The following is a 25,886-nucleotide window of genomic DNA, read 5'->3' on the forward strand; positions in this document are numbered from 1 at the left end:
TACGCAGCCAGAGACAAGGGTTGGCAGACTTCACGCAACAGTTGCTAGCCAACAACTGATAGAATTAAATGCAACAGAAAATAAGGAAAACACAAGGGGAAGTGGCAGGAAAAACTGGCTTGTTAGTCATTATCTTACTGTTCGGTGGTCAATTGACTTATCGCCACAAGAGATTAGCTACCTGTGCGACTCGCGCTGTTAGACCACCGAACACGAATATATTGACTAACAAGTCTGTTTTTTTCCTGTCACTTCCCCTTGTGTTCCCCTTGTTTTCTGTTGCATTAGATTAATTCAGTTATTAGTAAGCAGTTGTTGCGTGTCTGTGGTCCTTGTCTCGTTGTTGGTTCTGCGCTCTGCGCGCGCGCAAAAACACAAAGAGAGCTTCGCGCATTGCACAGGACCACCACGCTATCCCTTACGTACGCAAAGGCGATAACATACGATGAACTGAAACTCTGCATTATCGTGTTGTTTAGTACATCGGAAGAATTCTACGAAAACGATACGATAAAGGAAGTTATCAAATCGACAAGCTTAGCAATGTGACGTCACCCGTTTCAAAGAAGCAGTGCTTATCATGTAATATGTATCTCTGAAGTTCCGGCCGCTTCGTAGAGAGCTTAAAATAAACCGTGCTATTATCATGATGCTGATACACAGACCGCAGGTGTTGTACAGCAGGTGCTCACCCAAGCAGCAAAATGTACTGGAAGTCGGGTGCAATAGGGGTGGACGGGTAGGTGGAAGGCCTTGAACAGACTCGTGAAACTAAGAAACATCGATAAGATACATACCGTCCACCCCTATTGCACTCGACTTTCAGTACATTGTGCTGCTTGGGCACATAGCTTACATTGCTTGAGACCCGTGGGCTTCAACTGTAGTTAGATAAATCTGAAGATAAAAAAGAAGATATTGTGTGATTTGGAAGTGTCAGAAGAAGCGTTGCTTCCCTCTTACGTGTCTCTGAAGTAGCGATAATGCGATAACTGTACGAGGGCGTTGTATGTTTTGTCATTGATATTTTACTGGTGAACTAAAGGTCTATCACAACACGTTGTATACGCACTTGGAGCTTCTTGATCAAACACAGCAGGGTGCTGTAAAAGCGCCTTATGTCACCTTTACGCAAATAAATGTTTCAACGAAAATTGCTTGAAATGTGCGCTGCACTACATTGACCATGTACTCAACAAATGGAGTTGTGCTTGACTTTTACGGGCTTTTTGTGCAGCAGCATGATGTCAGGCTTGTAGGGATGAGACGGGAGGATGGACAATGGATGACAAATTATACATAAATAAATGTTGGGTAATACCTGTTACCAACCAAACAGAGGAAAAAACGATCCGAAACGCGAGTATCAGAGTAGCCCAACCAAAGACATCCACACGCAATGATGGCTGTTTGAAGAGAGATGGCATAAAGAAGATTAAAGGAGCTAGGGCGAGGATGATTCTGTACGTTCGGGACTTTGGAAACAGATGTTCGTTGCTGGAATGTTACCAATACCCTTTCAATATCAATATCTTCTCCCCTGATTTTCGTTGTCCTTTTTACAGTTTATTCAGGACTTCGGGTTATAGGAGGAGCTGGACCAGTTCCATATTTCCAATTCATGCAAGCGGCATTTGGACCACGCGAAATTTATGCGGAAGTGTGCAGAGGACCCCCCCCCCCCTCCCCCCCATAAAATGGGGTTCCCAAACAAACCGAGCGGAAATGTTTGGAACCTTAAAGGAACCTGACAATATTCATTCGTAAACCAGCATTTAAAGGCATTGCCATAAGAACAACAACGCACAACACGCGCCCTTCGATTTTCAATGCGCGCATCCCTCGGCGATAGGTAGATGTTGCCTCCTTTACGAGGCGAAAGGAGTCAACTGAGTGCTCTGATATCAGCCTCTGTGCTAGTTTACCATCGCTTATATAACGATATTCCTTGCCTGGCACGCCACTGGCCTCATATCCCCTCACAAGCTTCGTGCATCGAAGCAAGAGTCTCATGACGGCGAGGGATTTGTTTTATTTTTGCATGCTCAACAAATTCTGCGAACTTACCTGTCTTGTAGGGTGTTTGAGATGCCGTACAGAGCATTCAACTCACGCGTTACTTGAAAAATGCGTGGTGCATTTGCGTTAACCCACCTGGTTGAGGACCTCAACCAAAGCTTCAGTGTATCTCGCGAAGCCTCCTTTACAGGTCGGAAATTTGGAACCAAAATGGAACCTCGAAGAACCCAATATTCGTTAACGAAACTTGCACTAAATGTTTCACTATGACACAGGCAACGTCCCACTAGAGAACGAATGCAAAGCGGCAACAACGGAGCGTGCTGCACGCGATTTTCTATTCCTAATACATGGCTTCAATGGTAGCAGTATGAGGTGAAGCCTGCTTTACGTTTTGTCCCGAATTGCTGGGCATGGACATGCCATTACCATATTGGACTTTCTCCAATCTTACTTTCCGACTCCTATGAATACCTTGGGTACCTATTCACATATCTTTCTTGGAACCAACATATACGCATTATCATAAGTGATGCCAACCATGAGCTTCGTTATCCTCGCCGAAACATAGAATTAGCGCTCTGTTTGTTAAACTTTTTGCATACCAAACTTTAATCAGACTGAAACTTGAATACGCCTCCAGTGTCTGGGACCCTTATCAGGTTCATCGTTATTAACGAACGGGAATCAAAGAGTGATATTAAACGGTAGGAGTAACTTATCTATTCACACATGGTAAACAAGAGTTTCGTGCACGAAAGTCACTCTTTGATTTACTCACCACCGGCAACTTGACATCGCCTATTTTTGCCTTCGAACTGGAATCAGTTCAAAACCGCACTGCCCGCTTTATATTACCTGACTATTCTTGAGCCTCAAGCATCACATCTCGTAAATTATCGCTCGGGTTACCTCAGCTATCACTTGGCAGAAAGTTATTTCATCTGTGCGTTTTTTATAAGTTCATCTTCAACTCATCCATCCGTCCCTCCTTGTTGCTTTTTCCTCACTACACATGATCGACCATTCCCGTAAGATCTACCCCATTAGTTGTTGTACGTTTCACTTCCATCACACGCTTTTCCCGCGCACCATTGTTGATTGCAGAGGCCTCCCCCAGTCACTCGTAACACAACTCGACTTCACTGCATATCATAACCAGCCAGGTTGTTTCCTACAGCCCTGATGCTTGTGTGCTTCAGTTCTCATGCCTTTTTTTTAACTTTTGATGCTTATTAGTGTTTGCGTTGCGGTGTTACGTTACCTCCCCCCCCCCCACACACACACACCTAATGTAACATCCCCGTCTCTATATATGATGTACCGTCATAAATGAATAAATAAAGCGCCATCTACGGAGAAACAGCAACAACAGAGAATAAACAAAAGTTCACGTTTGCTCGCTCAACATGAGGGCTCTCGGTTCATAGATGCGTTCACTGCGCAGGTAAAAAGGATGAAAAACGTTTTATGACATACTTTCTGGTTCGCACAGATGCCACTGTTACTCATTTCTGAATAATTTTGTAAACTCATGGGACAATAAAAAACCTAAATTTACTGTGTTCACTTTAGCCCCAGTGTACTGGTCGCATGTGTACGCTGCGTGGGGCAATGTAACAAATTCTTGCTGTCCCACAAAGTCATTCGTCTTCCTTTTTACGCGATGTTCTCCTAGAAATGGGAGAGGAGGGTTCGACGGCTCAGGTGACATGTCTTACATCGTCTTGTACCTATGACTTGTGAAAGCTAGAAGTAAAATTCTTGATACTGTTCAGACCCGCTTTAACCTATGACGGTAAATGGTCGCAGCAGTGTTGGTGAGGTTAGCAGATTGCCGATATTGCCTCACAGCTGTGCGCCGTAGGCAGTAGTGTATCCAGAACCGCAAGCTCGAGGGGAGGGGGGGGGGGGCGTTGCAAAAAAATTGGGGCGCACTTACATTGTAACAGTAGTACACATGAAAAAGTGGAGGGGGGTGTTGCGGCGTGTGCATAAACTACTCGCCTTAGGTGGTGGTGGTGGTGTTAAGCAGTATTTTCCGCCAATCATGATCTCCTTACTGCTTCTTCAAATGATGGACTCAGTTGTCTCGCGACGTAAACCCCCAATTATTATTATATTCAAATGATGGAACAAACGACCCGAGGCAGCGGCTGGGAAGGGTCTTTGACAACTTGAAAGACACGTTACCCGCATTACGAACATTCCACTGGAACCTTGAGAACACTGTAGGGCTTCGCTCCTCACTCGAGGCTCATCGTTATATTCTTCCCAAATTACCTGGTTCATGCGTTAGAGTATTGCCTGTCACGGTGATATACTCCGACGATCATAATCACTAAATAAAGTTTCGCTGTAGCGTTGAAAGCCATAATCTTGTATATAGAAAATCTAGCGAAGCGATGAGGAAAATAGCGTCCTAGCTTCCCCGCAAAAGAACAGTCTATGTTCATGCTCTCATCCCACTAGTCTTCCTTCAACATTCCCGTATAGTCGCTTTTCTACGATGGGATGTATGAGCTCGAACGTTATCACCATGGAACCGCTTTTTTTATTTTTTTTTTTGCGACTGAATTTATCCCGGTGCTCTTCTTTAATGATGTGACACATGTGGAACGAGTATTTGCATGAAGCATGTCCCTGTTATTGTAGTTTCAGGCGTGAAAGGTAACCAATGCGCAATGCACAGTCCTCTCCCGTCCCCATCACTCCAAAGCAGGAAACTGATGCAGTGCAGATGTTGCGTTGAACTTTCGAAGAGGTGGAGAATCGTGATGTCTCCGCGCCTGGAGCACGGGGCACGTTTCATTTTACAGTCAACCAACGCTCAGGGTTCAGCAACATTCATCCTTAGCTAACATTTCGTGTTAACGTTCCGCTGCCCTGCACATCACGCAGCAGAGCGTTCGGTACCCGGCCCAAAGTATTTGTTGAAATCCCGCATTACCGCCGCGGATCAACTGTGGTTGTGAGCGGCGAATAGTCCAATAGAAGGAAATCACAAGGCGGTAGAGAGGGAAACCCAATGCATAAACTGAAGTGCTTTCTTTTTTCTTTGTATCGGGTCTTACGCCACAGCGTGCAAGAAATAAAACGTCACACTGGTAGTGACGGGATACGAGGAAGTTGTCCATCACCGGAGAAATTATAAAAAAAGAAATATACGATAAACTGAAGGGGTTGTCAAGGAAACTCCTTATCGGTTAGTGTCGAGATGTGCCGTCGTGTGTCACGCAGATAGCCAAATATGGTAAAATCGCAAATGGTGAGATAACCACCATAGCTTTATATAGACCGTTCAGTGATGGCTGGCACTCAGTTTTGGGTGAGCGTCTGTCCACTGAGGTGAGCTTACTATTCTACATTTCACTCTTCCCTCAAACTGTGTGGTCTTTCAGCTACATTTCGACAGATAGTCCGCTGTCATCAGAATGCAGCAGTTATTGTTATGATCATGGTAATTCAACTTACTTTCCCCAGTTGAAGCACCAACTACGTACATTTCTAGATACATAATATTCGTATTATGCACGAACCTATGCTTTAATATGCACTCAAGTTTCATTGTGCTTACATGTTAACCAATTACGTTGCATGTTGTTAGACATATGGCCCGCACGATAATTTATTTATTATGAATATATATTTGTGTGTGATATTAATTAATGGTATATAACAGGGCATGCTCTCATAGTTCCGTTTGTGATTTTTTCTTTTCTTTTTTTTTTTTTTTTTTTTTGATGTGCGCTTTCGAATAAAATCTTTGACTTTGAATTGGTGGAGTTACGTCGGGACCCAACTATAACCAGTAGGGCCCGGATTTTTAGGCACTAAAAGGCCCAAAATAGGCAGGCGTTTAACCCAAAAAAGCACCAAAACAGGCGAAGTTGAAACAGCGTATGTTGAAGTCCTGGTAAAGCTTTTCACGATGTGCGTTGCTGGAACTTGCGCTCGTTTAAATAATATGATACTAAACAAGAATACGTGTACGCATGCCGCCGATCGCAAGATGGCGTTACCACTTTTACACCGATGTTTTAGACACCCATTGCTCTGAAAGAACACTACAACGAATCATGTTTTCGGTATACCAGTCAAGCCTTGAAGGTTTGGAAACGCGAAGAAAGGCTGTGTGCCTTGATCCCCTTATCTATATGAATATCTTCTAGTTAAACAAATCACCGAAAAAGACAAAAGTGCCTCCACTACCGGAATGAAAGCAACCCAGGGTTGTGATCATTGTGTACGGACCTAGTAGGTCACACTTGTACTACATATCTACCGTGCGCTACCGTCGTCATTGGATGCGAAGATAAGGCCTTCCTGCAAGAGCAGTGTAGAGCATATCGCACGAAAGAATGGACCATAGTTGCGCCCTCAGTCTTAGTTTTTATGTGTAAATATACATTACAAGCGCGACAAAGAGGGCGTGGCAATGTTGAGAAACAAATAAATTATGGAATGGGAACGGGAAAAAGGCAGGCGAACTGAAAAATATCGCGTACAGTTTGAGATATTAAGGCCCCGGCCCTAATAATCAGCTACGGTATTTTTTCTGCGATTAATTTTGTGTGTGTTGCTCTAAAGTTTAGCTTATGTAGCTTAGTTGTTCTACAACCACGCTTACTCGCTAAATTTTCTCTTATGTATTTATCCTGCTCTCACATATCTACAGAGAAGGCATTACTCTACTGCACCACTGCAAGTGGCATTATGTAGAGGAGAGGGTACAGTATCACAAAATAAACACTGAACAAGAAATACACATCAGGGATGATTGTCACAAGTAATCTGAAAGACTATTCATAAAAGAAGGGTTAGAACAAGAAAGTACGAGATCACATGGAAGTCCATTCCATTCTTCTATTGTGTTAACAAAAAAAATAATTCTTAAACAGGGACGTTCGGGAAGTATAAGCCTTAATCTTTAACGGATGATCCAAACGTGGAGAAATGAAATTAGGCGGCATTAAATAATGGTTTCGTGGAATACCTGATTGATTAAAATAGATATCACGAAGAAGTTTCAAGCGAGCCTCCATCCTGCGTCTTTCAAGTGGGGCCCATCCCAGAATAGCTTTCAAGTCAGTAGATCGTGTGTTCCTTGAATAGTTGTTTAAAACAAAACGCGCAGCTTGACTTTGTATTTTCTCAATTTTTTGCGTCAATCCTATTTCAAAGGGGTCCCACACTGGGCTAGCATATTCTAAGATTGGGCGGACATATGACTGGTATGCTACTTCGTTGATATCTTTGGGTGCAGTCTTAAAATTTCGTCTCATAAAACCAAGAGCCCTACCAGCTTTAGAAACAATCGCGGCTACATGTTTTTCCCATTTCAAATTTCGATCAATTATGACACCTAAATATTTGTAATACTGAACAGTTTGAAGGACTTCGCCGTTCAATTCGTAGTTTAGGACATGTATGGAGTATGTACATGTATGGAAAGCAATAGACTGGCACTTATTATTATTTAACTTCATTCCCCAGCATTTGCACCACTGTTCTAATCTTAGAAGGAACAACGGAACGGAACGGAAATCGACGCAAGCGGCACTTGTTGAACAAGAGAGAAACTGATGTTCTGAGGCTGGAACAACAAGGGACAGATACAAACAAAGTCTCAAATTGCCTAAGACTGGCAATTTCTTAGGCAATTTGAGGCTTTGTTTGTATCTGTCCCTTGTTGTTCCAGCCTCAGAACATCAGTTTCTCTCTTGTTCAACAGGTGCCGCTTGCGTCGATTTCCGTCGTATGAATGTGTGTATGAGTGAGCTAAAAATGTAAGAGTGAAAGGAGGGTGAGTGAGAGTGAGTGGCTGGTTTGTCGTCCCTTCAGATGACGCACCCAGAAAGTCGCTGGAGAGGTGTGTTAGCTTAGCTCAATTGGTAGAGCCCTGGACCGATAATCCAGAAGATGTGGGTTCGATCCCTACAGCTGGCTAACCTTTTCAGTGACTTTCATCTGTCGTCCTTCTCTATGTTTATAGCCCTATAAATTACACAGTCGTCCGCGAACAGCCTAATACACGAATCAACGGTTTCAGCAAGGTCATTCATGAAAATCAAAAATAAGAGGGGACCCAAGACAGACCATTGTGGTACACCTGAAGTCACGTCTGCCAAAGTCGATCGTACTGCATTTACTACTACGCTTTGTTTCCTGTTATTTAAGTAATCTTTAATCCAGTCGAAGACCGGCATCAAATTTAAACGCGATAACTTGTACAGTAACAGATCGTGCTTAAGTGTCGAATGCTTTTCGAAAATCGAGAAACACACAGTCTGTGCGAACTCCCCTGTCAAAGTTTAGTACAAGATCATGGTAAAAACAAATAAATACGAAGGCAGAAAAATAGGCGATGTCAAGTTGCCGGTGATGAGTAGATCAAAGAGTGATATTAAACGGTAGGAGCAACTTATTTATTTACACATGGTAACAAGTCTTTCGTGCACGAGACTGCACTTCAGGTTAGAAAAATATAAAAATGGTACAGGAACATATATACAGTTGACGGGGGAGTTTTGGTGTGAGAGGGTAACAGGGTTCCATAACTTCCATAACAGGGTTCCTTTCCATAACCCTGTTACCCTCTCATACCAAAACTCCCCCGTCAACTGTATATATGTTCCTGTACCATTTTCATATTTTTCTAACCTGAAGAAGTGCAGTCTCGTGCACGAAAGACTTGTTACCATGTGTAAATAAATAAGTTGCTCCTACCGTTTAATATCACTCTTTAAAAAAAATAAGTTGTGTCGTACACGAGTAATTCTTGCGAAAGCCATGCTGGGCGGGAGAGAAAAAATTGTTAAGTCATAAGTGATTCACAATGTGAGAATAAACAACATGTTCCAAAATTTTACCAGTGATACTCAAGAGGGAGACTGGCCTTATCGCCAGCTTTAAAGAGAGGGACGACATTCGCAATCTTCCAATCTGACGGTATCCCTCCTGTCCTTAACGAGCACTTGAAAAGCACAAAGAGATAGTGTTGCTCTAAAGTTTAGCTGATGTAGCTCAGTTGTTCTACAACAACGCTTACTCGCGCGATTTCCCCTTATGTATTTATCCTGTTGTCGCATATCTACAGAGAAGGTGACAATAATTGATGGTAATTCAAAGTTTAGTGGCGCAGCTATAACTATGACCGTCATACAGAGAAGAAAACGGATCATAGCATAAGCTAGTATAATCCGAGAATGTCATACTATTTGCTTTCTTGTGCAGAATTTGGTAATTACGTAAAAACAACAGTTTAAAAGACGTGCCGACAGAGACTAATTGTCTAATAGTCAGTTACATATAGTCAGAAACTACTGAATAAATGCCTTCCGAAAACGAAAGAGGTAACGAATTTAATTTGACTGCGCCATGGTAAGCGATGAGGGTCGGACGTTACAATAGTGACCAGCGGGTTAAGGCGTCCCTCTCGTTGGTAGTAGCCAAGGTCGTGCTGAAGACTGGGAGGTGGCGAGTGCGAATCCCCTTATGGAAATTTTATAGAATTGTATTCAACTCAGCTATAGTGTTTGTATACACCTTGGTGTATAGAGCATTTCTTATAGCTATTTAAGGCACATTGTATACACTCACCCTTATACAAATGTACACACAGTTATCTATTGACAGTGCATGTCTCTTTTTCTGTCTTTGTGGGTATGTGTGTCCAATTTCTGATTCAGATGAGCTGTGCCCGTCGAGTTCAACCACAGGCACTCGCGTTACACAAAAACATGCACCAAAACTCATCCAATGCACAGACAGTCACCGCAAAGCTCGATCAAGACCATCCTTAGTGACGAACACGACAATTCCTCAGACGAAATGGCCGACGAACGATTGTCCAAGGAAGTGACACCAGGGGGGGATTTCGCGTGGGGAGACACGCTCCGATGTGAGAAGCAGTTGCAATTTTGCACACATGAGCGACCGTCGAGACGGAGAACTATCTGCATGGAAACCGTTAATAGTTAATACCGGCTTGCAGTCTTCTCACATGAAAGTTCCTCCAAGTAACATCGACGGTGTGAATATACATATACTTTACTAAGGCATTCGACTTTCTGGACCACTCGGTGTAGGTCAGCAAGTTACAAATTTATGGCATTCGTGGCACAGCATATCACTTCATTCAGTCATATTTGGCATCATTAGAGCAATACGTTTCCATAAATATTAATAAATCAATCAGACTTACAGAAGTGAACGACGTTCCCCAGGGTAGCGTTGTTGGGCCACTGCTTTTTAATATACACGCAAACGATATAGTTCACACTTCTACAGCGGCCAAGTTTTACATTTACTCTGATGATACCACCCTATTTTTCTCTGCCTCATCGATTGAACAGGTACCAGTTGATGCTAACGTTGCATCATCCAAAATAAACCATTGGGCTCGTAATGACCACCTAGTTTGGGAATAAAACTAAGGCTGTGCTCTACAGGCCCCAAAGACAAACCGTTTCAGCATCCAGTCTGTATATTTATTGGGCAAAACCGCATCGAACTTGTCAAGTCTAAGGATATGGGGGAATATTTTTCTGAAAACTTATCTTGGGACCGCATTGTTGATGTTGTCTCCATATAGAGCGTATTTCTCTCGCCGATTTGTGAAGGCTGTTTGCTAAATCATAACATTGCTTTGTTTTGCCTCTTGCGAATATGCTCATGAAGTGCTCTTGGGAATATGCCCCTGTCAAGCGGCTACTATTGCCGCTTTTTGGCAAGTCATTGCGTGTATTCATTGTAGTGAACTGAAATGAATAAAGGAAAGAAAAGGAAAGGAACCCTCTAACAACCGAGTCACTGTGGAGCCTGAAACTTTTTCTACTTCTTTATATCTACTGGATTTGTAGATCTGTGTAGATCAAAATCTTTTCATATCTACTTTGACTAATAAAATGACCAACTTTCAAACATTTGTATCAGTTACTTCCACACCACATTTGGACTACGGACCATGTTTTATGGTGCGTTGCGGTAAATCTACAATGCACATTTCATTTCCGTTAAAAACGATGGGTTACAGGAATTTCGGGGTTCAACCGAAACAAAAAAGTGGAAAAGTGAATTTCTCGCAGTTGAATAATATACAGATTATCGTGAGAGATGGCACAAGTTTCGGAATACAACAACTTTATTGCGAGATGATGAATGAAGAGTTTCATCGCCAGGGGCGTTACTCTACCCCATTGCTGGTGGTGATGCAGGGAATGAAATAATGAGCCCCTTCACAATAAGGATCGAAGTCCTATGGTATCCAGAAAGGTGAAGAGAGCTTTAAGGGCAGAGCTTGGTGGGCGGGACGTGGCCAGGGCCCAAGAAATTTTGTGAGAGAGAGGGGGCGAGGGTCTAGCTCGTTAAGGGATCCGGAAAGTACTCTTCGGGAAGGCTGGTAGTGTGGGAAATGGAGAAGAATGTGCTCTACATCTTCTACAGCACCGCAGTTAGTGCATTGGGGAGAGTCAACTTGTCTCAAGCGGTAACGTCACTACGCTGTAAAAGCCACGTCGAGGCGCATTCGATGACCTAATGCAGCATCTTGACGAGAGGTATGTCGAGGTGTAGCGGCGCTTCCAGCCGCCGGACGAAGAAGCCGACGAGACAGCAGCGCCACCCGGCGCGAGCTTAACATTCTGGCTCGCAGCTTCTCATCCTCACGGACGTTCAGTCCAGTCCTGCCTTCTCTCGCCTCGGCTGTCGGCGCCTTCGTCGCCTCTTCTATGTCACAGATCGTGCCACCAAGTTACGCCTTCTGGTGGACACAGGCGCAGAAGTCAGCGTTCTCCCTGCTACACCTTCTGACCGGCGTCTCCCGCCCTTATTCCACCTTACGGCGGCCAACAATACCACCATCCCAGTTTTCCGCCAGCAGATTCTCAGCCTTAACATAGGCCTACGCAGGAACTTTTCCTGGCTTTTCCTGGTAGCCAGTGTCGGCCAACCCATATTGGGGGCAGATTTTCTGCAGCATGTCGGCCTCACGGTTAATGTCCGGAACAAGCTACTTCTCGACACATGCACGAGGCTTTCCGTACACGTCATGACCGGCAACCGACCTCCCTGCGCCGATACCGTCACGCTTTCTGCATTGACATCGCCGTACGCCTCGATCCTTCGAGAGTTCCCTTCTCTCTCCTACCACCGGATTGGACGAGACCCGTCGCGCACGATATTGTGCATCACATCTGCACCACTGGACCACCTGTTTCTGCTCGACCTCGACGTCTCGCCCCGGAAAAACTCAAAATCGCCCGCACGGGGTTTGAGCACATGCTCGATATTCGTGTCGCCCGACCTTCCTCCAGCGATTGGTCATCCCCGCTGCATATGGTCCCCAAAAAGACCGGGGACTGGCGACCTTGCGGCGATTACCGTGCCCTCAACCTCGCCACAGTTCCAGACCGCTACCCCTTGCCTCGCCTGCAAGATTTCACCGTCAACTTGCACGGCGCTACCATCTTTTCTAAAATCGACCTGGCGGAATTCTGCACGCAGATCCAGTATGTGCAGGGACGCGCCAACGGTCCAGCCGATGCCCTCAGCCGCATCGCGCTGCTCTCTGTACGTGCCACATCCGTCTCGCCGGAAGACCTCGCATCCGCTCAACCCTCCGACCAAGAGCTCCTCCGACTCCGTGAGACGCAGTCGTCTTCCCTAAGGCTGGAGGACATTCCGCTGCCCGGCACGGACATCACGCTGTGCTGCGACACTTCGACCGGCCGTGCAAGACCTTTCGTGCCAGCAGAGCTCCGGCGCGATATCTTCGCTTCCATTCACGACCTGTCCCACTGCGGCGCCCGACCTACTCAGAAACTCATCGCCGAGCGCTACGTGTGGCCATCCATGAATGCGGACATTCGAGCTTGGGTGAGGTGCTGCGTCGCTTGTCAGCGCTCAAAGATCCAGCGTCACACCATCACCCCGCTTGGCAAGTTCGCGCCGCCCGACGCCCGCTTCGATTCCGTCCATCTTGACATAGTTGGTCCTCTTCCCATCTCGCGCGGATACCGGTACCTTCTCACGGCCATTGACCGGTTCACCCGCTGGCCAGAGGCTACGCCCATCACCGACACAACCGCCGAAACCGTAGCCGCCACCTTCCTAAGCAGTTGGATCGCCCGTTTCGGTGTGCCCTCACGAGTAACAACTGACCGAGGTCCTCAATTTGAAAGCCGCATTTTCACCGCCTTCACCAATCTACTTGGCACCTCGCGCGTAAGAACAACTTCGTACCACCCTGCGTCGAACGGTTTGGTGGAGAGGTTACATCGGCACCGCAAGCTGCCTTGATAGCGCATCAAGTCCGCTCCCACTGGATGCCTTACCCCTAGTGCTTCTCGGCGTCCGTTCTGCCTTCAAGGCCGACCTTGGCTGCAGTCCAGCGCAGCTCGCCTACGGCTGCAGCCTGCGCCTCCCCGCCGAATTCTTCGTCGAGTCAACCTCGCCCTCCACCCCTTCCGAGCTCCTCAACCGCCTCCACCGCGTCTTCGACAGCCTCCGCCCCGTACACACCCGTGCCAACTCCTCCTGCAAACCCTACGTTCCGCAACAACTTGCCACTGCCACCCATGTTTTCCTCCGCATCGACGGAGTTAAGCCATCCCTTGTTCCCCCCTATACCGGTCCCCATCCCGTTCTGCACCGCCCTGACAAAACCTTCCGCATACTCATCAACGGATGAGAAGAGACAGCCAGCCTGGACAGGCTTAAGCCCGCCTTCCTGGAGAATGCGAACCCTTTCGTCTCGTCACTCTCGAACACCACAGACTTCGACCGTACACCTTCGCCCATCGACTGCCAGGCCCGAGCACGCAAAACCGTCACCTGGTCCGATCGTTCCTCGCCATTTTCAACGAGGGGGGGGGGAGGGGGCACTGTAGCGGCGCTTCCAGCCGCCGGACGAAGAAGCCGACGAGACAGCAGCGCCACCCGGCGCGAGCTTAACATTCTGGCTCGCAGCTTCTCATCCTCACGGACGTTCAGTCCAGTCCAGCCTTCGGACAATAAACTGCTGTCCACAAACTTGGAATACACTCTCATTCCTACAGAGGCATGCGGAAAGCGAGCGCTGGATCAACTCTGCTCAGCATGGCTGAGAATGTTAGCGGTCCATTGGCGGGACACCAGAGGAGTCACGAGGCATCGAGGTACGGAACGACGATCTCCTCTCAGCAGCGCAATACGCATCCGTCTCCGAGACGAAACAGCTGCTTCTGCGGCGCTGTCAGCCTGTTCATTCCCTTCGACACCGCAATGGACTGGAACCCACTGGAGAACCAGCCTGTGCCCTGCTTCGTAGACAAGGTTGTAACCCATTAACACATCCATCAGCAGCGGTGCGGATGAGCCTCGGATGCCAGAATTTTCAATTGTTTGCAGGGCAGATGTAGAGCCAGTGAACACGACCCATTCCCGCTGGGTAAAATCAACTATGTGCTGCAAAAAGAAATGCATAGAGTTCCGCAGCTGTGGATGAGGTTTGATGCGAAAGGCGACGTCCTTCCACTACGCCTTCGGACGGGATCACGAATGCCGAGACGGACTTGCGGCACAGGTAGAAAACTTAAACTTAAAATTAACTTAAAGCATAAAAATGGGCTAGCAGGACCTGATCTATTCGTTCCTGGATGTCCGGAAGACGTACGAAGGTGGGTTGCACAGGCAGTGACCAGGGGGCGTCCGGCGGTGTGACGTCCTTAGCTATGAAGCCAGTGAGAGCCTGGCGTGTCCTCTGCGCTACGCGATGGAAATCACTTTCAGGACGGTATCGAATTTTCCTGAGGAGTGGGTGACGGGGAATGTGCGCAAGCAAGCGTAGGAAGTGTCGAGCCGTTTCACGCTCGCGGAGAACCTCCACCGGGAGTTCACCAGCTTCAGCCAGGACTTGCCGTGTTTCAGCCATTGTTGGAACTCCAAGGCAGCGACGAAGGCTTCGGGCAAGCAGTGTCCAAAGGGTATTTAATGACATTGTTGAACTCCTGTGCAAGATTGGAAGGCTGTAAGGCACAGTCGCCCTCACCAAAGCCGCGTGAACCGCTAGAAGGGAGCGCTGATCACAGCCCCATCCTAAGCCAGAAAGATGTTGAATTGTAGGAACCATCGCTGCACTTTGATTTCAAGGTGCTGAATGTGGCGAGCCCACCGCAGGTCCGAGTCCACGACCACACCAAGGATGGGAACGTACGGGCTCGGGGTTTTTTGCACCAACCCAAAGAGGGCAATTTTTCATGGCCTTGCTGGTGAAAGGGAGCTCGACGCACTTTTCGGGCGATAGGTCCATCCCAAGTCGCGTGAGGAATACAAGTGCAGAAAACCCCATAATTTTCCGACAAATAAATTTTTTCAAGGGCTGTACTTTCTTTTTCTTTTCTTTTCTTTTTTTTTCATGTTAGGCGGACAGCCTGTATGCCGACTTTCCTGATAATGCAATTGGGTGTTATCTGCATGGCTGGTACTGTGAGCTCCTTTCGCTCGGAGCTGGGCTGGGGTGGGGAACGAAGCGAAGATGGGACGCGGCGTCATTGTCCGTTCCCACCGCTCTAAAATTTTAAGGGGAGAGGCGCTAAATTTCACCGAGAATGGGGTGCATAACGCCTCTGAAGGTCACCTGCTGCAGTGCCGCCTTATTCCCGAGCAGTTCCAAACGCACATGGGCAGATGTCACGCTCCCTATCCGTTTATGAACTGCTCAAAAGCTACTCACAAAAACTTCCTACTGATGGTTGGAAACTATGAGCTTACATGTATCAATTACTTTCAGTTGATGGTCCTACAATGCTTTCTCTCTGGATCTTGGCTTTCTGGGTCGCAGCTGTTTATGGCCCTGCAGTGTGTGCGAGGGCGGTAGGTGAACCAGGTGAGTGCCATATACATTTTAGAACCAATTCAAGTGCATGATCAGATGCTGTGACACGGGCCTCTGGTCCACCTGCGGTGTCGTGGCGACCGCCCAGCACATTCTTATGGAATGTTCACTCTACTGCCCGCAAAGGCGGATATTGTGTGACGAGCTTGCCCGTATCAGCAAGAGGCCGCTCACCTTAGGTGCACTCATTGGCCCCTATGAAGATCCTGTGCTCCATCTTCGAGTTCTTCACCTGTTCATGGCCTTCCTGTCGTCCACTGGATTGCTCCAGACACTTTAGTTCTTTCTTATATTTTCATCCATCCTTCCTTCATCATCTTCACATAATGTTCCACGTGCAATGGGGTAGGGTACCGCACCACCGCGGTGAAACACCCCATCTCATCGTCATCATTTATTGTTGTTGTTGTTAGAAATGAATTCATCGGTCCAGACTAGAGCTCTCTATTAAACGTTTAAACGTTTTCTTAAGAAACGCGTTTTGTAACACGTTTCACAGATTAAACATTTTCTTAAAGCACGTTTAAACGTGTTCTGTTAGATATACGTTCAACAGCACGCATACGTATTTAAACGTTTTCCGAGGATACGTTTAAACGTTTTCGTTTACGTACGAGGGGCGTTCAAGTCAAACAGGGACTTTTAATTTTTCTCAAAAGTAAAATGACCTTAGAGGCGAGAAATTAGTTTTATTTTTCAAAGTAATCTCCAGCTGCACTAATGCACTTGTCTCAGCATTTCACGAGGGCTTGTATGGCAGCAGCGTAGAAATCCTTACCGGCGCGTAGCAGTCACGATCGGACCACATTCTTGACCTCGTCGTCGCAGCAGAAGTGGCAGCCCCCAAGGAACGCCTTCAGTGGACCGAAGAGATGGAAATGGCTGGGGGCGAGGTCTGGACAGTAAGGGGGATGTGGCAGCAACTCCCAGCCAAGTTCCTGTAAGGTGCCTGTCGTGAGATGTGCGGTATGCGGGCGTGCATTGTCCTGTAGGAGGATGACTCCTTTGGTGATGAGGCCCGGCTTTCCGAAACTGGAGGTGTTAATGAATGATAGTGTTCAACGTTCCCACAGAAAGGTCAATCTTTCGAGCCTGTTCGGGACATGTTATCCGTCGGTTCTTGAGGATCGGGCGCTCCACAAGTTGGATGTTCTCAGGAACTCCGACACTGGGCTCTGAGCCGTCCCAGCCGGGATCGTCCTGCACTGATGTACGGCCGTCTCGGAACCGTTTGCACCACTCAAAAGCTTTGCTGCGGCTAAGTGTATCGTGGCCATACTGAGCCTGAAGTCTTCTGTGAATTTCACATGACTTTACGCCTTCATTCACGAGAAACTTCATGACAATTCGCTGTTCGATGTGCGCGCTCACCTCGTTGTCGGCCATCATGTCCAGGACGTGTCTTCTGTTTTGCGCAAACTTTGGACCACCATGTGGTGAACGCGGAGGCCTGTCGCGTGAGAAAATGACGAAAAAGAAGTAGCGCGAGCCATTTGTACACTCAGGAGACAGAAAGTCCCGGTTTGACTTGAACGTCCCTCGTATATAAACGTTTTCCTAGGAAACGTTTAATCGTTTTCCTTTACATAAAACGTCTCACGGCACGATACGTAAACGTTTTTTGTCAGGAAACGTTCCCTTTTTTTCCTTTTTGGTTATTATATAAGCGATAGATCACATGTGCGTTAAACGCGGTCTGTTATTGTTCGTTATTTGTATATGTTACGATGACCACGAGGGTGATATTATTATAAGGAAGAAGTGAACTGCAAATTTTCGCTATTTGTTTTTTTTTTCTTTCCTCTTCTAAACGCTAGAGCTTACTTTCCTTGAAGGACAGTGCAGGGTATCGTTAAAGACCAGCTCATTTCTGATCGTCTTATGTTTAATAAAGAAATAAAGTCACAACGCAGGGCGCATTTTATTCCGTTTCTTGGTGGTTAACAGAGCGCTGCCACGACCCCGTTCGCGGCGTACACCGAACTCTGCTCCGCGTGCACTCATGGCATTGGGATCGCTGACACTCCAAAAACGGAGCTTTATCTCATCGACATCGTCCGGCAGAATTACAATCCTGGGTGTTATCCTTTTCTCCATCCCAATTAGTTCATAACGGGAGGTGTTCCGCTCTTTGTGGGAATTCGTGTCAGTGCATGATGCCTCATCCATTTTTTCCCCACTCCTGCGCAAGAATGATATCGTTCGGGACAGTGGTTGGTTCCTAACGCATCATTGGCAAATGTTCTGGTTTTAGAGTGCAATAGTGGGAACCAGTAGGGAAGAGCAGGTTATTACATGCTTCAGGCTAAAGTAGTCGCTCAAGGTCACAATCTTCCGCGTTGGTCTTTTCACCAAAACGCTACTCGCGTAAAGAAGATAAATGCGGAATTTTTAGTATAAACTACCCAAAAGATTCAAACGTCATCACCGCCATGACGAGCTCGAAATGTTTCAAACTGTAGTGAAACACGTCGGTTCATAACGAAATGTTCGACGAAAATGAACACAAATAGGGCTGCTTAAAAGCCAAATATGAACTGAAGTAATAAGCTACTTATACGACAGTGAGAAACTGGCGTAGTTGGTAATTACTGATGGGAACCTTGGACGCGCCAGGCATAACGGGGATAACTTCTGTCGCTGTCCCCGTAATGCCTGGCGCGTCCATGTTTCCTATTGATAAAGATAAGAAGTTGCTTAGATAGCTATCCGTTTCGAAAGGCGTTTCGTTTCGTATTAACAAGACGTTTAAACGCTTCACCTTGACATAACGTTCAACCGCTTCATTTTAACAAAACGCTTAAACGCTTCACATTAACGACACGTTTAAACGTTTCGCATTAACAAAACGTTTAAACGTTTCGCATTAAACAAAACGTTTAAACGTTTCGCATTAAACACAACGTTTAAACGTTTCATAAGGAAAGGTTTTCCAGACTATACGTTAATCTAAACGGCGTATAAAACGTTTAAACGGAAACGTTTTAAACGAAAATCGGAAAAACGTGTTAGATCCCGAGCCCTAGTCCAGACTATCACACGTACAATGTTCATCTATGACAAGCATCGTAGCAAACATACCGAAACAGAAACGATAAGCGGACATAAAGGTCCCGTGCACGACATTGCGAGACCACTCCTCCATTCCTTATCTCGTGTGCCCCCACATTTCTAGCAGCAATGTCCGAGTGGCATCGCCAGAGCTGCGAGGCGTCGTCAATCAAGATCACGGAAGCTTGCGCAAGAAAATAACGTAAGCTACTTGGCGCATGCGCCGTACGCAACGCAGTTTCTGCGGCGAGCGTGCGTACCGTATTTTTCGAATTTAGCGTGTGTACACTTTGCAGCTTACGTTTCGCCGTGGTGTCGATTCCGCTGAGCCCGTTGCAGCTCCATTGCTTTATGACGTTGTCGATGCAGACAATGGGCACGTTAACGGACACAGCATGTTACGACAGGTTGAACCTTTCCCTCTTATCGTAATACCATCAATCAATCATGTCACAGAGCATTTTCTATCAGAGTGCACTCTCAGCAAAAGACTGCTACTGCTTTTTTTTTTTCGGAACACGGCGAGCAGATCACGAAGCTTGGCGTCAACAGTGACAAACTCTGTTTAAAAATGGCTAAATGGCAAAATATATTTTTTGTCGTTTTATCTTGTGTTATTTTTTCAACTGAGGTGAGCATTTCGAGAAGTAAAACGATTTACCCATTTTCTCCGATAGAAACAAAACTCAACAAACGAAGTTCGTGCGGACATATCCCTCAATTGAGGGTCCTGGAAAAAGCGATCACAGTTTAGGCGCTTTTAAGCTTTCATAAGCTTTTTCTGTAACATATTAGCGGACTACGATATGGCAGCAGGCCCCTAAAAGCTCGCGCTCAGTATATTTCATTCAAAACGAACAAGGTGGCGCAGGCTGCGAGTAACGGCGTGCCGGTGCAGCTTGTGTCTTTTATTTCCCTGTCGTTAATTGGACGCCACCGCTGCATAACAATGTGCCCCGCGCTGGTTTCGGGAGCGACTCTGCTGCTGTCGGGCAATGGCGTCTTGCACTGAAGCCAGGCTTCCGCAGGTGTCCATAGAGCGCACGGTATAGATAAAATCGGGTGACACTGGGTGCAGGACCAATGAAAGTCACCGGTCATTCTCCCTCACCCACTCAGTAGCCACCGAGGTTCGCTTGTTACTAGCATGATTATCATGGTATCCCTCTGCCAAAGGTTTTGGGTCGCTTGCATTCACGTTCAAGCCTTCACATATTTTTCAGTTTTAAAATAATTACGCAGTGTTTTCCGTTAAAAATATTTATTTGAAGCTCTGCATTGATTCAAAATGGCAACGCGTGCACATGCAATGTGTGAAGGTTCCACAGAGTAGCGATCGCCGAGGCATAGCTACGAACGTGTTGTCACCAAGTAAACTTGCGCGGCGTGCTCACAGACTATCCCGAACAACGAGCAGGCGCCACACGGTTGAATGAAATTCTGTGGTGTGAACATCTTATCACTGTGTATATCATGTCAAATAATGATTCACAGTGCTGCACAGACGATGCTCTTGTTTCGTAACACACCAAGTCGGACAGCGCTCGAATGTGTTGATCACTCTCTCACTTAGGGCCACGTTCTGGTCTTAAGCCTGATAGGCTGTTCGTTAGTCGACGAACAGTACAACATGAACACAGAAAACCTGTACCAAATCAACCCGAAGAATAAACATGCAGGTCAACGAAATAAACTGCCACCTCATCATCACCATCACTTACTGTTGTTGTCGTTGCCACGGCAAGGCAACCACCTTCCAAACTTCCTCAACGGCTCAAAAGAGACTCTGCACACGGTCCTCATCCGCCAAAGCGCGGAGTGAAGTGCCATTTTGAAATCAGCCAATCAAAGCAAGCCTTACACGCTCGGCGAACGAAGGTTAACCGCTCGTCTTCGCGTGGGGTGATACGTCGCTTGATGACGCTAATGAGCCACTTGCGGGCGGCCTGGCCCAGCCTCTCGCCCGCAACGATTTAAGTTGCGTTACGGGTTTCACGCGCAGTCGTATTTAATTCCGATTTGTTCAAAAGGTTTTAAACCAGTCTATGAATGCATTGAAATTTTGCATAGAAATCTTTAGCTGAGGAGCCAATGAAACCGAGTCATCTTTCGGAGCAGTATTTGGGACAGGTTCCCGTACTTTGGTGACTGCCGTTCACTGACGCTACATTACGCCTCACCGCATCCCGCTAAAATTTCGCCGCTGTCCTACTAAATTTCAGAAAGCCTCCATTCTTCAGTTGAGCATTACATATCCATTAATAGGTAAGGGTATATCTTGCTTATACGTTCAAAGAAAACTATGACAGGACACTCTGGTCCCTAATGTTACTTTGCCTAACACAACGAAGGATGACTGTTGCCTTGCGGACCTTTACGACATGTTTCTGTTGAAGGCCTGGGAAAGCCTACTTCAATTTGGAAATGGCATTATTAGACACGGCGGAAGCTATTAAACAGAACATTGAAAATCAATTATTAACTATGGAGATTTTCATAGATTTAACCAAAGCTTCTGATCTCGTTAATCATGACTTGCTTCTTCACAAATTTTATCGATATGGAGTACGGGACATACCACTAACCTTAATAAAGAGCTGTTTAACAGGAAGAAGCCAATATGGCAACGTTCAACAAATTAACTCAAACACCAGGAGCACTTCGTTAGGTGTACCTCAAGGGTCGATTTTACGTGCTTTCCTCTTTCTTGTATTCATCAATGATCTGCCTTCCATTTTAACCTGTATATCAGTCCTGTACGGTGATGACACTTCCCTCTTTATAACCAGCAAAAGCGTTGATGAATTATATAACATTGCAAACAACGTTATGCTCCAAGTATCCTGTTGGCTAATCCAAAATAAACTCATAGCTAATTTCAATAAAACAACATACATCATTTTCCACCCTAAAAATAAACACCTTACAACAGAAAATAAAGAGCTAAGTTTTTTTGATACGGCTATACATATAGAGTAAAGCATACAATATTTCTCGGAATCACCATGGATCACAAGATTTCCTGGGAAAAACACATTGATTCATTGTGTAAAAGTATCTATTCTTCAAACACAGTATTATTTAGGCTCGGTGACATAGTTCCTTTGTACTCTCTACTTATTGTTTACCACTCACTGATTCATTCGAGAATATCATACTGTGCGCTTGTCTACGGCACAACCTACCAATCATCACTACACAATCTCGAATCTACAACGCCCAGAATAACTGCATCAGAACCATCATGAAGATTAGACGCAATGAAAGCTTCCGGCGCCTGTACCCTCTGTTCAACCTTTTACCTGCGGGTAAACATGTGACGCATCGCGCTTTGTTACTTACGTATAAATTACTACGTAACCAGGTTTCTATGCCACACATCGATGTCGTCTGCAATACTAACACTGCATTCACTCGATCATCTCACCTGAATCTTCTCTCAGTACCAAAATGCAGAACAAACTATGGTGTCTTTCGGTTTATTTACTTCTCATCGAAACTGTGGAATTCTCTACCCGAAAATATGAGAAACACAGCTACATTTACTTCCTTTATTTATTTATTTATTGCAACTCTCAAGGCTCTGGGAGCTTTAGAACAATGCTCAATCATTTCATTCATAATACGTAATGTTTTCATAGAAATTTTGATCTTGAAATGTGTTAGCTGTTTTCTAGCTCATTGTTATCCATGTTGATTGTAAATCTCTCTCGTTTTTGTTATTCTAATTGTTAACTGAGTTGTACCTTCTCAATATTTGTAATCAACGGGGGTCCCCACACTAGTGTATAACTACGGGACTCCGATATGTATGTTGTAACCTCTTGTATAATATTGCTTTTTGTCAAATAAATCTGAATCTGAATTTCATATAGTAGAATTTCTTACTAGAATTTCGTAGACAGTTCATGACTATGTTGTAATGTAGTAGATGGTTAATACCTCTAGTTCTCGCAGGCCAGGGCTACCAAACTCTGCCATGCCACTGGGTTGAAGAACAGGGTCGCGAATGGCTGGACAAAGGTGTTATTGGCGGCCATGAGAATGGTCGAGCCATGTACGTCGGAAGAATTAGCTATCAAGGCGGCGTCATTCCAGGCAAGATTATTCCTTGGGACGTCGTCATGCTTATAGGGTCTGATGGAAAAGAGGCTCATTTCTATAAATATCAGGTGAGACAACAAACGTAGGGTAAAGCACATTCACTTAGCGCCGTTTCAAGTTTTCGCAAGCCTACAAAGCGCATAGCACGACTCACAAGCTCCAGCACTGAATAAAAAAAAACGTTAACAAATGTTAAGGCGCAGTACCTACCGTAGTAGTAGATAGTAATAGCAATAGCGCGTGTAGCAATAGCAATAGTGTGTCGCTTGACTTGCTCGATATAGGAAGCATAGTTAAAGACGATAATTACTTACATAATCAAATAGGTCATTTCCACTGAAGCAGTGACTCGATTATATCTTCTTTTCACTCTGCCAGAAGACAGGTAACTGCCATGATCCCGAATATCACACGCCAATTATTGCAGAAGTTCTTTTGAATAAATTGGTCAATTAGTCAATCTGGTACGCGCTTAGCAAACGTGAGCCTACGTCGCCTAAGCCGCCTTGACTCTGAGTGTAACTCCGTGTTTTCCAAGCACCTAAATTCTGGCAGGATGAGTGACCCTACATTGACTTTTAAGAACACTCTCTCAGCCTCTGTAAACCGCATTAGGTAAACGTCCATAATTTCCTAAGTTAGCCCATTCATGGCGTCACCCCGGTTTTCAAAAACTCTGTTCAATTATTCCTTTACTTGCCGACGACAAGGATGTCCGAAAGGGTGTGCTTCATTTGAGCCTTCGTGTTGTGTTGTTTACTGTCTTTCCCATAGCTCAGGCTTGCCTGTCATGGGGTATGCCCTTTCAAGAATTTATGCCATGAACTCATGACCCAGCCCTCGACGGCTACATTTTGCTGTTTAGGCAATGGCGAGTCATTACACTTCTGCACAGAGAGCAAAGTCTCGAATACTCCGAATGAAAGCGTGATAAGCAACATAGGTTTCAGGCGTTAACATGTAATTACCTTACTCTTACTTAAAGTCTAGTCAATCCTTTTATTTTTTGTTACTTTTTTAGGTTTGAGCATAAAATTATTACTAGTATTAGTGTTGCTTGTACTATACAACCAAGCATTAGTATTACGTACCAAAATACCTGAGCATAAAAAGTGTTACATATTAGTAATGTGATGCCCACCTTATTCCACACTTTATACGCATTCATCAAAACTGGAATATAATTATCGCACTTGTGAGCTCCCCAATTTCAATTCAATTTTAATGGCAATTGAAATTTAAAGGTTCTATACAGGGTGGTTACAGCATCGGTCACTGATTTAAATTGTGATTACGTGATTCTAATTGCTATCTAAATAACCGGATTTTGTGCTATTTAAGCGTGCTTTTATAAAAACCCGAGTAGTTTGTTTGCATGCAAATTGATTCACTTGAAAAGCCTAAACCAAGGTATCCAAAGTGAGGCGACGTGAGAAATAATGTCGGGTGTGTTAAGCACCATCAGCATTCGGGCCTGTAAATCAGCGCGATAAGATGGGCTGTGTGGGTGATGCTACATGATGGTGGGCCTTGAAGCGCGTGTGAGACCACGTGGGAGGCTTTAAACACTCGTGCAGTAATGCTTCTCAAACAAAGTGAGCAAAACTTTTTTTTTTTTTTTGCTTCTCATACACTCTGTGAGAAAGATGAACTCCGCAGCCTTTTTAGCACGAGGAGGGCTTTGAAGATATGACGATGCGTGGCTTTGGTTGTACATACTATTATGTGCTCTAAGTTATGACCTCGACAACTTTTTGCTGCACGCTTTGTTTTAACACAGGCTCTGGAGTGTACAAGCGGCACTCAGCTCACTTGGATTAAAGCAGCCGACGGGAAGTTACCCACTGGTGCCCTTCAGGGTGGAAACACGTCAACGGGCGAGCTTCTCTACATTGGTCGCGTACATCACAATGGCACCCTCACTGTGGGCAAATTGCAGACCTCTCTGGGATGTGTCTCCATCGGGTACTTTGGGAAAGAATACTGTCACAGCGAGTACGAGGTGCTGGTGTGGCCTATTGTCCAGCTTGTGAAGTAAACCTTATGACGGTGCGATAAGAAGCCACAACGCTCATGGCGCAGAGAAACTCCATCGAACCAATATGAACATCCCCTGATCACTGATGTTATCCACAATGAGAACCCATCGGTGTTGCTCATAATAATGAATATTGCTCGGCAAAGTAACCCCTCAGCTGTGTCTCTGCTGCTCAAACTGAATGTAAATGAAAAGCACAATGCAGCCTGGTTTATTAATAAATGAGTCGATTTTCAAATAAATAGCCATATGTGAACTACAACAGACTCGCTTTGGTTTCTTGCTACCTGAGAAGCACACCGAGCAGAAAGGGCGTCTATACCAATGCCCAGTTTTATCCCGTTGAAGGGGTGACTACAGGGACCACGACCACTGCCAGAAGCCACCAATTGGGAGACAAATTGAGTGCAAAGGGTTCCAACCTATGGTCGGCCTAATTTAACTTTCTTCGAGGACAAATGGCCGCCCCATTGGACGCATGACCAATGGGTCGGTCATTATTTATTTATGTGACATAAACTTAAAGTGTGCTTCACCCGCATACTCCCATAGGCGCAATCCATTAACGAATGCAAAATCGCCCGTAGTTGGTTCGGTTGATGTCATTCTGCGTTTGATCTATAGAGGTACGTTCTTTAAAGGGTCTCTGACCAGAAGCTGGAGTGACCTTTCCGCAGCTGCCGCCGATAGACTACACGAAAGCAACTTCACATGCGAAAATGTATGTGTTAAAGGGATAGTCGCATCCGGAAGCGTGTTCCGGAACTATTATGGTCATGTTCCCTGTCGTTCATAATG

At 45.6% G+C, this 25,886-nt stretch overlaps 1 protein-coding gene and 1 non-coding gene across 2 annotated transcripts; both read left to right on the forward strand.

Moving 5' to 3' along the window:
- Window positions 1-5,314: 5,314 nt before the first annotated feature.
- On the forward strand, window positions 5,315-25,350 carry LOC135388402 (uncharacterized). Its single transcript, XM_064617962.1, has 4 exons — window positions 5,315-5,367; window positions 15,791-15,886; window positions 22,904-23,118; window positions 24,831-25,350. Exons 2-4 carry the CDS (start codon window positions 15,805-15,807, stop codon window positions 25,086-25,088), a joined length of 555 nt encoding a protein of 184 aa, XP_064474032.1. The 5' UTR covers window positions 5,315-5,367; window positions 15,791-15,804; the 3' UTR covers window positions 25,089-25,350.
- On the forward strand, window positions 7,896-7,968 carry Trnai-gau (transfer RNA isoleucine (anticodon GAU)). Its single transcript has one exon. It is a non-coding gene; the product is annotated as a tRNA-Ile (tRNA).
- Window positions 25,351-25,886: the final 536 nt, after the last annotated feature.

Source organism: Ornithodoros turicata, chromosome 3, assembly GCF_037126465.1.
Source record: "Ornithodoros turicata isolate Travis chromosome 3, ASM3712646v1, whole genome shotgun sequence".
Taxonomy (NCBI): Eukaryota; Metazoa; Arthropoda; class Arachnida; order Ixodida; family Argasidae; genus Ornithodoros; species Ornithodoros turicata.